Raw genomic sequence first — 14,133 nt, 5'->3', positions numbered from 1 at the left:
TGAGGCCTCTGCCTCTTGTTGGGTGGGGGCGGGGGCGCAATATGGCCTCGGCGAGCTTCCCGCCCTCTCTTCCTGAGAGCGCTAGAGAAAGTAACAAGGACGGAGAACTCCGACAGAGACGTGAGAATAGATACGGGTAGCTCTCTGCTAGCAGCGACGTGAACGAGTGAGGGCGCTTGTGCCGGAGGGTGGAGGGGGAGGCCAGATGCTGTGGAAGAGAAAACGCGCTGGCGATGATGGATTCAAGCGGGAAGAAAACCAACGATTACACGACAGGTGGACAGGTATGCACTGCGGGGGGCAGAGGAGGTGGTCGTCCGTTCCATAAAATGACAAGAAATCAACTGTACGCAGAACCTAAATCACACACACACACACACAACACACCCACACCCACACAACACACACAGAAAGGACGCAGCAACGACGAGATTAAGGGTTCACTTCCATCTAGTGTGTACAAATCGCTAGAAAAGCACGCAAACCGGCGAGTGAGGGACAAATGCGGGAGGGTGGCCGTCGCCGTGGTGCTTAGTGATCGGCACAGAGAAGGGCAACGTCACAACGCTACAGAGGCACCGCAAGAGGGGCGTGCTGCAGCGGTAAGAGAGAACAGAAGTGAAGTGTTGAAGTGAAGGAGACAGAGGAGAAGCACTAGAATCGATAGAGATGAAAAGGACAGCAACTGAAAGCGTTTAGTCGAAAATTGAAAAAAGACGCTAAAAAAAAAAAACAGAATGAAGAACGGAAAAAAGGAAACTTCAACAATGCGCTAGAGAGGGAGAGGTGGAATCACAAGAGAGGTGATCAAGAGCGTGTGAATGAGAGAACCGACACCGCGACACACACACACACTAATCGCCGATGGACTACCCGACACAAAGGGGCACGACGCACGAAAAAAAAAAGGAAAGAGACGTTGATGGGCAGAACACTATTTTAACTGAAAAGCAAATGAAAGAACGAGACAGAGCGGAGATACTCCACACCTTCGGTCCGTCTCAGGAAATGGGAAGGGGAGAAACAAGAGAAAAAAGGAGAGGGGTGCACACACACACACAACAGCACGTCGCTTGTTTCTTCAACTCTGCCCAACCTAAAAGCCGCGTTCTCTTTTAGTTGTGGGGGTTGCTGTTCTTGCGAAATAATGGACTTCTTTCCCTGGTTTTCAAAACTCTTCCTCTCTTATGCCTTTGCTTTTTTTTTCTTGTCGAGGGAGGTGGAGGGCCGCAGTCGCATTGTAGTTCTCGTCGTCTTCTTCGGCGCGGGGAAGTGGGGAGGAGGAGAACGGCACGCTCTGCCTTCAACAACCTAAGCCGACGAACGCGCTCTTGTGTCGGACCTAAATCACACACACACACACACACAACACACACAGAAAGGACACGCAAGCAAGGGGTGCGAAAGAGAGACGCGAAGCGAGGGTTGGGGGTGTGCAGAGGTGGCCCGGGGGAGGGGAGAGACAGCGGCGAACGAAGGCGAAAGGAGAGAATATGGTATACGCGTAGCTGAGAGGAGCCCGAAACGGGAGATACTCGAAGTCACGAAAAGAATGAGCCCGGAGAGCACAACACAAAACAAAAACAGGCAATACACACTAACACACACACACACACACAAAAGGGAAGGGAGTTGAGAAGACGTCCTTAACGGCGTGCACCTTGCCACAGGGATGGCACACCAAACAGCAGGAAGGAAAGAGAGCGAGAAAACGAAAAGAGAGACCACTGCGATGCAGGGGTAGTTGTGGTGGTGTGTGTGGAGGGGGTGGGGTGGGGGAAGAGATGGAGGGTACGACGCAGTAAGAAAAGGGGTATGTGAGTAGCAATGTGCGCACACACAAAGAACGTCTTGTTTTACTGGCAGCCGAACCGACCAATCACCCGAAGGCACCGGAAGAGTGGAGTATTTCCACAATAGAAGAGAGCACGAAAAAGAGAATGAGTACGCAGAGAGAGGGTTGGTAGAGATGATGGGCACGCGTATGGAATCCACTGAGATGCCCCGCCGAGACACGTCTCACCTAATACGCCGTGAAGAGCGAATCGCAAGAGAGCCAGCCGGAAAACAGCACCACGTGATCGGCAGAGAGGAAGAGAGAGGGGGGAAAGGACAATGATCTCAAGATGAGAAAAGGAAAGAGATACGAACAACACACACACACACGACCTGGGCAGGGAGTGAGGAAAGCAGAGGAGAGGCAGGAGGATTACGAGGGCGCAGGAAGAAAAAACAGAGAGAGAGCGGATGCTGTTTTTTTTTCTGCCGCTCCGTTTCTCTTTGTCCTCTCCTCTTTGTACCCGTTAACGGGGGAAGGGAAGAAACCACACACGCACAGAGAAGCCAAAACAAAGGCCCCGCGGCTGTAATGAGAGTGACGCAGGAAGGAGCCAAGCAGGCCTATGCCCGCGCCTAAAGGGCGTGCGAAGGGGACAGAGGGCGGAGTAAAACACAAAAAGGGGAAGGGCGGGGCAATATAAGTCGCGGCTGTGGTGTTAATGCCGCTGTCCGAGCCTCGGACAGCGCAAAACAACGAAGGGGAAAAAGGAATAGTATAGCAGAAAAAATGCGCGTGCGACACAACGCTTTTTTCCTGCTCGAAGGAGAAGAGGAGAAACAAAAGGAGAAAAGATAAGGCCTTTGAGGTGCGGAAGAAGGATTCGGAGCAAGAGAGAGAGCAGCGCTGAGGATACGCCTCGGCTACCCACGCACCAAAATACACACAAGCACGTACACGGTACACGGCACACGCGCAAGACACAAACGCACGCAGTAACAATAAATAAAGGACAGAGGGGGAGGGGCGAGAGAGAATGAGGGTAAACAACGATCGGGAAAGTAAAAAGAAAAATAAAAGAAGTAAAGAAGCGCTGTGCTACAGAGACACGCGTGTATCGGTGAAGACACACAACAGAAAAGGGGATTTTTTTATTTTTGTAGTTGGGGGGGGGAAGAAAGAAAGCCAAACGACAAAATCGGAAAGATGAAGTGAGGGAGAGGTGGCCGCTGTATCAGTGACGTTGGTGTTGTTGTCTTCACATGGTGCTGCCAGCGCACACAAACACCCACGAACGTGAAGGAATAAAGTTCAGATAAAAAACGAGAAAACAATAGTAGTAAGAGGGGGCAACAAAAAACGAGCAGGGAGCGCGTATAGGCCTATGCCGAGACAATGAGGAGGGGGGCGTGTGAGAATGAGACAGCGAAGGGTGCGTGGATTGTGTAGGCAACAGGATGGAGGCTTTGACAGAGTGCCGACGCGCACGCACGAGACCCGCTAGCAACAACAAACAGAGACGCTTGCGTGTGAGGGGAGGAGAGGGGAGGTACTGCGCGGTATTTGTCGTGCTACACGCATGTGGCCATATGTTGCTCAGCTCCGATCTCGCTTGCTCTTCTCAGTCTATGGTACGCATATATATATATAGCAGTATATACACCGTTTTCCGTATGTTTACAGAGCACGTGTTCCCCCGCTTTTTATTCGGTGTGTTCTCTCTGTTTCTTTACCGCCGTCTTTGGTGGTGGTGGCGTGGAAAAGGGAATGGGCGGGAGGGGGCGGGGGCGAAAGAGGGAGAAAGTGCACGAAAAGAAAGGAAAAGGAAACTGCCGTTTACTGCGATGTGCGCGACGGAAAATGGCATGCAGGCGCAACGCGCACGCGTGCATGCGTCAAGAGAGGGAGGAGACACGGAGAAGGAGAGCGGTGGAGAGGGAGAAGACAGCGAGTAGAGGACACGTCATCCATGTGGCGCACACAGGCAGCACCCTCTCTGACAAAGAACAGGCGTGGAGGAAGTCGCACGCGGTTGTGTGCGCCATCGACTATCCAGGAGAGCCGTTCCCGAGGGGAGGGAGTTGGGGGAGGCGAGGCGGCAAGGCGGCAGATGCGCCGCACCGCCAGCGGGCCTCAAACGGCGGCCATCAGCACCGTTGTTGCGTTCTTCTTTGGTGAGTTTCAACGCCGTTGTGAATCACTCAATGCGCATCAACGCCTAGTGGCAGGAGAGGTGGACGGAAGGAGGGCGGCGCATTTACGTGATGCAGAGAATGGACCCCCCCCATCGAACGCACCAGACACACTCCCTCGACCAGCAACGCCACGTGCAGAGAGATGGAGACAGAGAGACATGGGCACAGGTACGCATACACGCGCGGCATGCATTGGAGGGCAAGTGAGATGCCGGACAGAAGAGAGGATCAGCCCGAGAGAGACGGTGAAGCCGAAAACGAGAAATAAAATGAGGGAGATGCACAGATGGACACAGACGCGACTACAGGCGAGGAGGTGGACACCAAGTGCGCCCACAAGAGCGGAAGCTCTCAGGCGCCCAGCCATCGGTGCAGCCAGTCAGTCCAACTTGCAAAATGAACGTGCTGAGAGCACTCAATGAGTAAAAGAAAAAACGAGAAGACTGTGTCGCCTCACCGTGAGGTGTGCGCCACCTCTGCGCGCAGGTACACCCTTCCCAATGTGTTGCGCAGCCCCCAATGCAATCACGCGGCGCCGTGACAATCCATGTGGCCAGCGAGCAGGCGCAGAGAGAGAGAGAGCAGCAGCAGCGGCATGTGAGAAACGGGGTGCGAGAAGCGTAGCAACACCCACCAGGGTCGGCACGCTGGTCGTTCAAAACAAACAAGGAAGAGGGGCACGCACATATGCGAACGGCCCAGCGAGAAGGAAAGATAAGTGGCAGAAGGTAAGGGGGCGCGGGGAGCAGGTATCGTGCGTGTGGTGCGCGGTTTGCCGCACGCTCTAGCCAATGCAACGTGACAACAGACAAGCACAGAATGGGCGTCTCACACCGACAACGAGTCTCGCTCGTAAGAGCAACAACACACACGCTCAAACATCCGCTCACGCCACGTAATGCACACACAAAAAAAACTTCGAAACTGTCCGATTCGTTCCGTTACTTCCTCACCGCCAACAGCCGCTCGCGCAGCGCTGCGACGTCGTGTGAGCGCGAGAGTGAAACGATGAAGCTGGGAAGGGAGCCGCCCAATTCGTTGTTGGAGAGATCGAGGATTTTGAGGCTCTCCATCTTAAACCATTCGAAGGGCAACCTGCCACTGAATTTGTTGTCGTTCAGATACAGCTCCTCTATGGCCACCATGCCGCTCCACTCCGCCGGGAATTCACCACTCAACTTATTGTGGCCCAGATTCAGCTTCTTCAGGTTCACCAAGGCCGACCAGTCCGACGGTGCCGCACCGCTGACGCCCGTGTACGAGAAATCCAGCTCAACAAGAGACAGCAGCCGACCCCACGACGGCGGCAAAGAGTCATTCAAAGTCACGCCTCCCTCCGCACCACCCGCGCTGATACTCAAAACAGGGACTTCCAAGCCGTCGCAGTCACCGGGAACCATCGGTAGCCAGCCCGACTTGACCACACCCGCTAGATCGAGAAAAAATCCTTCCGGTGTGCACGTTACCCCCGCCCATGAGCAGAAGTTCGGACACTTCCAACTGGAACTTGCATCCGCGGACACCTCGGAAAACCCAGAGAGAAAGCGCATGCTATGCGCCACCTGCACTGGCGTGTAATAAGGAACATCGCTGAAGCAACCTCCACTGTCACTGAGCGACACGGAAGAGCTGCTGGACGGCGCAGACGACGACGACGCCGACGGCGCAGAGCTGCTGCTGGACGGCGCAGACGACGAGGACGCCGACGGCGCGGAGCTGCTGCTGGACGGCGCAGACGACGAGGACGCCGACGGCGCGGAGCTGCTGCTGGACGGCGCAGACGACGACGACGCCGACGGCGCGGAGCTGCTGCTGGACGGCGCAGACGACGAGGACGCCGACGGCGCAGAGCTGCTGCTGGACGGCGCAGACGACGAGGACGCCGACGGCGCGGAGCTGCTGCTGGACGGCGCAGACGACGACGACGCCGACGGCGCGGAGCTGCTGCTGGACGGCGCAGACGACGACGACGCCGACGGCGCGGAGCTGCTGCTGGACGGCGCAGACGACGACGACGCCGACGGCGCGGAGCTGCTGCTGGACGGCGCAGACGACGACGACGCCGACGGCGCGGAGCTGCTGCTGGACGGCGCAGACGACGAGGACGCCGACGGCGCGGAGCTGCTGCTGGACGGCGCAGACGACGACGACGGCGACGGCGCGGAGCTGCTGCTGGACGGCGCAGACGACGACGACGCCGACGGCGCGGAGCTGCTGCTGGACGGCGCAGACGACGACGACGCCGACGGCGCAGAGCTGCTGCTGGACGGCGCAGACGACGACGACGCCGACGGCGCGGAGCTGCTGCTGGACGGCGCAGACGACGAGGACGCCGACGGCGCGGAGCTGCTGCTGGACGGCGCAGACGACGACGACGGCGCGGAGCTGCTGCTGGACGGCGCAGACGACGAGGACGCCGACGGCGCGGAGCTGCTGCTGGACGGCGCAGACGACGACGACGCCGACGGCGCGGAGCTGCTGCTGGACGGCGCAGACGACGAGGACGCCGACGGCGCGGAGCTGCTGCTGGACGGCGCAGACGACGAGGACGACGACGGCGCGGAGCTGCTGCTGGACGGCGCAGACGACGAGGACGCCGACGGCGCAGAGCTGCTGCTGGACGGCGCAGACGACGAGGACGCCGACGGCGCGGAGCTGCTGCTGGACGGCGCAGACGACGACGACGGCGACGGCGCGGAGCTGCTGCTGGACGGCGCAGACGACGACGACGCCGACGGCGCGGAGCTGCTGCTGGACGGCGCAGACGACGACGACGCCGACGGCGCAGAGCTGCTGCTGGACGGCGCAGACGACGACGACGCCGACGGCGCGGAGCTGCTGCTGGACGGCGCAGACGACGAGGACGCCGACGGCGCAGAGCTGCTGCTGGACGGCGCAGACGACGCCGACGGCGCGGAGCTGCTGCTGGACGGCGCAGACGACGAGGACGCCGACGGCGCGGAGCTGCTGCTGGACGGCGCAGACGACGACGACGCCGACGGCGCGGAGCTGCTGCTGGACGGCGCAGACGACGAGGACGCCGACGGCGCGGAGCTGCTGCTGGACGGCGCAGACGACGACGACGCCGACGGCGCGGAGCTGCTGCTGGACGGCGCAGACGACGACGACGCCGACGGCGCAGAGCTGCTGCTGGACGGCGCAGACGACGACGACGCCGACGGCGCAGAGCTGCTGCTGGACGGCGCAGACGACGACGACGCCGACGGCGCGGAGCTGCTGCTGGACGGCGCAGACGACGACGACGCCGACGGCGCAGAGCTGCTGCTGGACGGCGCAGACGACGACGACGCCGACGGCGCGGAGCTGCTGCTGGACGGCGCAGACGACGACGACGGCGATGGCGCGGAGCTGCTGCTGGACGGCGCAGAGCTGCTGCTGGACGGCGCAGACGACGACGACGCCGACGGCGCGGAGCTGCTGCTGGACGGCGCAGACGACGAGGACGCCGACGGCGCGGAGCTGCTGCTGGACGGCGCAGACGACGACGACGCCGACGGCGCGGAGCTGCTGCTGGACGGCGCAGACGACGACGACGCCGACGGCGCGGAGCTGCTGCTGGACGGCGCAGACGACGAGGACGCCGACGGCGCGGAGCTGCTGCTGGACGGCGCAGACGACGACGACGCCGACGGCGCGGAGCTGCTGCTGGACGGTGCAGACGACGCAGATGGCGCGGAGCTGCTGCTGGACGGTGCAGACGACGAGGACGCTGACGGCGCGGAGCTGCTGCTGGACGGCGCAGACGACGAGGACGCTGACGGCGCGGAGCTGCTGCTGGACGGCGCAGACGACGAGGACGCCGACGGCGCGGAGCTGCTGCTGGACGGCGCAGACGACGAGGACGCCGACGGCGCGGAGCTGCTGCTGGACGGCGCAGACGACGAGGACGCCGACGGCGCGGAGCTGCTGCTGGACGGCGCAGACGACGACGACGCCGACGGCGCGGAGCTGCTGCTGGACGGCGCAGACGACGACGACGCTAACGGCGCGGAGCTGCTGCTGGACGGCGCAGACGACGAGGACGCTGACGGCGCGGAGCTGCTGCTGGACGGTGCAGACGACGACGACGCCGACGGCGCGGAGCTGCTGCTGGACGGCGCAGACGACGATGACGCCGACGGCGCGGAGCTGCTGCTGGACGGCGCAGACGACGAGGACGCCGACGGCGCGGAGCTGCTGCTGGACGGTGCAGACGACGAGGACGCTGACGGCGCGGAGCTGCTGCTGGACGGCGCAGACGACGACGACGCCGACGGCGCGGAGCTGCTGCTGGACGGCGCAGACGACGAGGACGCCGACGGCGCGGAGCTGCTGCTGGACGGCGCAGACGACGACGACGCCGACGGCGCGGAGCTGCTGCTGGACGGCGCAGACGACGAGGACGCCGACGGCGCGGAGCTGCTGCTGGACGGTGCAGACGACGACGACGCTGACGGCGCGGAGCTGCTGCTGGACGGCGCAGACGACGACGACGCTGACGGCGCGGAGCTGCTGCTGGACGGCGCAGACGACGACGACGCTAACGGCGCGGAGCTGCTGCTGGACGGCGCAGACGACGACGACGCTGACGGCGCGGAGCTGCTGCTGGACGGCGCAGACGACGACGACGCTGACGGCGCGGAGCTGCTGCTGGACGGCGCAGACGACGACGACGCTAACGGCGCGGAGCTGCTGCTGGACGGCGCAGACGACGACGACGCCGACGGCGCGGAGCTGCTGCTGGACGGCGCAGACGACGACGACGCCGACGGCGCGGAGCTGCTGCTGGACGGCGCAGACGACGAGGACGCCGACGGCGCGGAGCTGCTGCTGGACGGCGCAGACGACGACGACGCCGACGGCGCGGAGCTGCTGCTGGACGGCGCAGACGACGAGGACGCCGACGGCGCGGAGCTGCTGCTGGACGGTGCAGACGACGACGACGCCGACGGCGCGGAGCTGCTGCTGGACGGTGCAGACGACGAGGACGCCGACGGCGCGGAGCTGCTGCTGGACGGTGCAGACGACGAGGACGCCGACGGCGCGGAGCTGCTGCTGGACGGCGCAGACGACGAGGACGCCGACGGCGCGGAGCTGCTGCTGGACGGCGCAGACGACGAGGACGCCGACGGCGCGGAGCTGCTGCTGGACGGCGCAGACGACGACGACGCCGACGGCGCGGAGCTGCTGCTGGACGGCGCAGACGACGAGGACGCCGACGGCGCGGAGCTGCTGCTGGACGGCGCAGACGACGACGACGCCGACGGCGCGGAGCTGCTGCTGGACGGCGCAGACGACGAGGACGACGACGGCGCGGAGCTGCTGCTGGACGGCGCAGACGACGAGGACGCCGACGGCGCGGAGCTGCTGCTGGACGGCGCAGACGACGACGACGCCGACGGCGCGGAGCTGCTGCTGGACGGCGCAGACGACGACGACGCCGACGGCGCGGAGCTGCTGCTGGACGGCGCAGACGACGAGGACGCTGACGGCGCGGAGCTGCTGCTGGACGGCGCAGACGACGACGACGCCGACGGCGCGGAGCTGCTGCTGGACGGCGCAGACGACGAGGACGCCGACGGCGCGGAGCTGCTGCTGGACGGCGCAGACGACGACGACGCCGACGGCGCGGAGCTGCTGCTGGACGGCGCAGACGACGACGACGCCGACGGCGCGGAGCTGCTGCTGGACGGCGCAGACGACGAGGACGCCGACGGCGCGGAGCTGCTGCTGGACGGCGCAGACGACGACGACGCCGACGGCGCGGAGCTGCTGCTGGACGGCGCAGACGACGAGGACGCCGACGGCGCGGAGCTGCTGCTGGACGGCGCAGACGACGACGACGCCGACGGCGCGGAGCTGCTGCTGGACGGCGCAGACGACGAGGACGCCGACGGCGCGGAGCTGCTGCTGGACGGCGCAGACGACGAGGACGCCGACGGCGCGGAGCTGCTGCTGGACGGCGCAGACGACGACGACGCCGACGGCGCGGAGCTGCTGCTGGACGGCGCAGACGACGACGACGCCGACGGCGCGGAGCTGCTGCTGGACGGCGCAGACGACGACGACGCCGACGGCGCGGAGCTGCTGCTGGACGGCGCAGACGACGACGACGCCGACGGCGCGGAGCTGCTGCTGGACGGCGCAGACGACGACGACGCCGACGGCGCGGAGCTGCTGCTGGACGGCGCAGACGACGAGGACGCCGACGGCGCGGAGCTGCTGCTGGACGGCGCAGACGACGACGACGCCGACGGCGCGGAGCTGCTGCTGGACGGCGCAGACGACGAGGACGCCGACGGCGCGGAGCTGCTGCTGGACGGCGCAGACGACGAGGACGCCGACGGCGCGGAGCTGCTGCTGGACGGCGCAGACGACGACGACGCCGACGGCGCGGAGCTGCTGCTGGACGGCGCAGACGACGAGGACGCCGACGGCGCGGAGCTGCTGCTGGACGGCGCAGACGACGAGGACGCCGACGGCGCGGAGCTGCTGCTGGACGGCGCAGACGACGACGACGCCGACGGCGCGGAGCTGCTGCTGGACGGCGCAGACGACGAGGACGCCGACGGCGCGGAGCTGCTGCTGGACGGCGCAGACGACGACGACGCCGACGGCGCGGAGCTGCTGCTGGACGGCGCAGACGACGACGACGCCGACGGCGCGGAGCTGCTGCTGGACGGCGCAGACGACGACGACGCCGACGGCGCGGAGCTGCTGCTGGACGGCGCAGACGACGAGGACGCCGACGGCGCGGAGCTGCTGCTGGACGGCGCAGACGACGAGGACGCCGACGGCGCGGAGCTGCTGCTGGACGGCGCAGACGACGACGACGCCGACGGCGCGGAGCTGCTGCTGGACGGCGCAGACGACGAGGACGCTGACGGCGCGGAGCTGCTGCTGGACGGCGCAGACGACGACGACGCCGACGGCGCGGAGCTGCTGCTGGACGGCGCAGACGACGACGACGCTGACGGCGCGGAGCTGCTGCTGGACGGCGCAGACGACGAGGACGCCGACGGCGCGGAGCTGCTGCTGGACGGCGCAGACGACGAGGACGCTGACGGCGCGGAGCTGCTGCTGGACGGCGCAGACGACGAGGACGCCGACGGCGCGGAGCTGCTGCTGGACGGCGCAGACGACGAGGACGCCGACGGCGCGGAGCTGCTGCTGGACGGCGCAGACGACGAGGACGCCGACGGCGCGGAGCTGCTGCTGGACGGCGCAGACGACGAGGACGCCGACGGCGCGGAGCTGCTGCTGGACGGTGCAGACGACGAGGACGCCGACGGCGCGGAGCTGCTGCTGGACGGCGCAGACGACGACGACGCCGACGGCGCGGAGCTGCTGCTGGACGGCGCAGACGACGAGGACGCCGACGGTGCGGAGCTGCTGCTGGACGGCGCAGACGACGAGGACGCCGACGGCGCGGAGCTGCTGCTGGACGGCGCAGACGACGAGGACGCTGACGGCGCGGAGCTGCTGCTGGACGGCGCAGACGACGACGACGCCGACGGCGCGGAGCTGCTGCTGGACGGCGCAGACGACGAGGACGCTGACGGCGCGGAGCTGCTGCTGGACGGCGCAGACGACGAGGACGCCGACGGCGCGGAGCTGCTGCTGGACGGCGCAGACGACGAGGACGCCGACGGCGCGGAGCTGCTGCTGGACGGCGCAGACGACGAGGACGCCGACGGCGCGGAGCTGCTGCTGGACGGCGCAGACGACGAGGACGCCGACGGCGCGGAGCTGCTGCTGGACGGCGCAGACGACGACGACGCCGACGGCGCGGAGCTGCTGCTGGACGGCGCAGACGACGAGGACGCCGACGGCGCGGAGCTGCTGCTGGACGGCGCAGACGACGAGGACGCTGACGGCGCGGAGCTGCTGCTGGACGGCGCAGACGACGAGGACGCCGACGGCGCGGAGCTGCTGCTGGACGGCGCAGACGACGAGGACGCTGACGGCGCGGAGCTGCTGCTGGACGGTGCAGACGACGACGACGCCGACGGCGCGGAGCTGCTGCTGGACGGCGCAGACGACGACGACGCCGACGGCGCGGAGCTGCTGCTGGACGGCGCAGACGACGAGGACGCCGACGGCGCGGAGCTGCTGCTGGACGGTGCAGACGACGAGGACGCTGATGGCGCGGAGCTGATGCTGGACGGCGCAGACGACGAGGACGCTGACGGCGCGGAGCTGCTGCTGGACGGCGCAGACGACGACGACGCTGACGGCGCGGAGCTGCTGCTGGACGGCGCAGACGACGAGGACGCCGACGGTGTGGAGCTGCTGCTGGACGGCGCAGACGACGAGGACGCCGACGGCGCGGAGCTGCTGCTGGACGGCGCAGACGACGACGACGCCGACGGTGCGGAGCTGCTGCTGGACGGCGCAGACGACGACGACGCCGACGGCGCGGAGCTGCTGCTGGACGGCGCAGACGACGAGGACGCCGACGGCGCGGAGCTGCTGCTGGACGGCGCAGACGACGAGGACGCTGACGGCGCGGAGCTGCTGCTGGACGGTGCAGACGACGAGGACGCCGACGGCGCGGAGCTGCTGCTGGACGGCGCAGACGACGAGGACGCCGACGGCGCGGAGCTGCTGCTGGACGGTGCAGACGACGACGACGCTGACGGCGCGGAGCTGCTGCTGGACGGCGCAGACGACGACGACGCCGACGGCGCGGAGCTGCTGCTGGACGGCGCAGACGACGACGACGCCGACGGCGCGGAGCTGCTGCTGGACGGCGCAGACGACGAGGACGCCGACGGTGCGGAGCTGCTGCTGGACGGCGCAGACGACGAGGACGCCGACGGCGCGGAGCTGCTGCTGGACGGCGCAGACGACGATGACGCCGACGGCGCGGAGCTGCTGCTGGACGGTGCAGACGACGACGACGCCGACGGCGCGGAGCTGCTGCTGGACAGCGCAGACGACGACGACGCTGACGGCGCGGAGCTGCTGCTGGACGGCGCAGACGACGACGACGCTAACGGCGCGGAGCTGCTGCTGGACGGCGCAGACGACGAGGACGCCGACGGCGCGGAGCTGCTGCTGGACGGCGCAGACGACGACGACGCTAACGGCGCGGAGCTGCTGCTGGACGGCGCAGACGACGATGACGCCGACGGCGCGGAGCTGCTGCTGGACGGCGCAGACGACGACGACGCTGACGGCGCGGAGCTGCTGCTGGACGGCGCAGACGACGAGGACGCCGACGGCGCGGAGCTGCTGCTGGACGGCGCAGACGACGAGGACGCTGACGGCGCGGAGCTGCTGCTGGACGGCGCAGACGACGAGGACGCCGACGGCGCGGAGCTGCTGCTGCTGGACGGCGCAGACGACGAGGACGCCGACGGCGCGGAGCTGCTGCTGCTGGACGGCGCAGACGACGAAGACGCTGACGGCGCGGAGCTGCTGCTGCTGGACGGCGCAGACGACGAGGACGCCGATGGCGCGGAGCTGCTGCTGCTGGACGGCGCAGACGACGAGGACGCCGACGGCGCAGAGCTGCTGCTGCTGGACGGCGCAGACGACGAAGACGCTGACGGCGCGGAGCTGCTGCTGCTGGACGGCGCAGACGACGAGGACGCCGACGGCGCGGAGCTGCTGCTGCTGGACGGCGCAGACGACGAAGACGCCGACGGCGCAGAGCTGCTGCTGCTGGACGGCGCAGACGACGAAGACGCCGACGGCGCGGAGCTGCTGCTGCTGGACGGCGCAGACGACGAGGACGCCGACGGCGCGGAGCTGCTGCTGCTGGACGGCGCAGACGACGAAGACGCCGACGGCGCGGAGCTGCTGCTGCTGGACGGCGCAGACGACGAGGACGCCGACGGCGCGGAGCTGCTGCTGCTGGACGGCGCAGACGACGAAGACGCCGACGGCGCGGAGCTGCTGCTGCTGGTGGGGTGCTTCTCGCAGCTGTTGGAGACGGCGCAGTCAGGTGCCCGTAGTGGTGTATCGGCGTCGATTGTGAGCCCGCTAGTTTGCTTCCATGTATCTGGAACGCATCCGCAGAACATGTGGTGGTCGATTGCAATCTCGCGAATGCTGGGCATGGAAGACCACTCTGGAGGCAGTGTCCCCGTTAGGAGGTTGTGGCGTGCGTTGACAGAGCAAAGGTTAGGGATGCTGCTCCACTCCGGGGCAGAG

General features: G+C 66.1%; 1 protein-coding gene across 1 annotated transcript; it reads right to left on the bottom strand.

The window, feature by feature from the left end:
* Positions 1–5,580: 5,580 nt before the first annotated feature.
* Positions 5,581–13,920, bottom strand: LINJ_35_0510 (proteophosphoglycan ppg4; the record flags this gene model as incomplete). The annotated part of the gene is made up of 1 exon (XM_001468831.2): positions 5,581–13,920. The coding sequence occupies one exon, from the start codon at positions 13,918–13,920 to the stop codon at positions 5,581–5,583; it is 8,340 nt and encodes a 2,779-aa protein (XP_001468868.2).
* Between the last annotated feature and the right edge of the window lie 213 nt (positions 13,921–14,133).

The sequence above is a fragment of the Leishmania infantum genome, chromosome 35 (genome assembly GCF_000002875.2).
Source record: "Leishmania infantum JPCM5 genome chromosome 35".
NCBI lineage: Eukaryota > Euglenozoa > Kinetoplastea > Trypanosomatida > Trypanosomatidae > Leishmania > Leishmania infantum.
The sequence above is the reverse complement of the archived record's forward strand: the minus strand, read 5'-3'. Positions and strand labels throughout refer to the sequence as shown.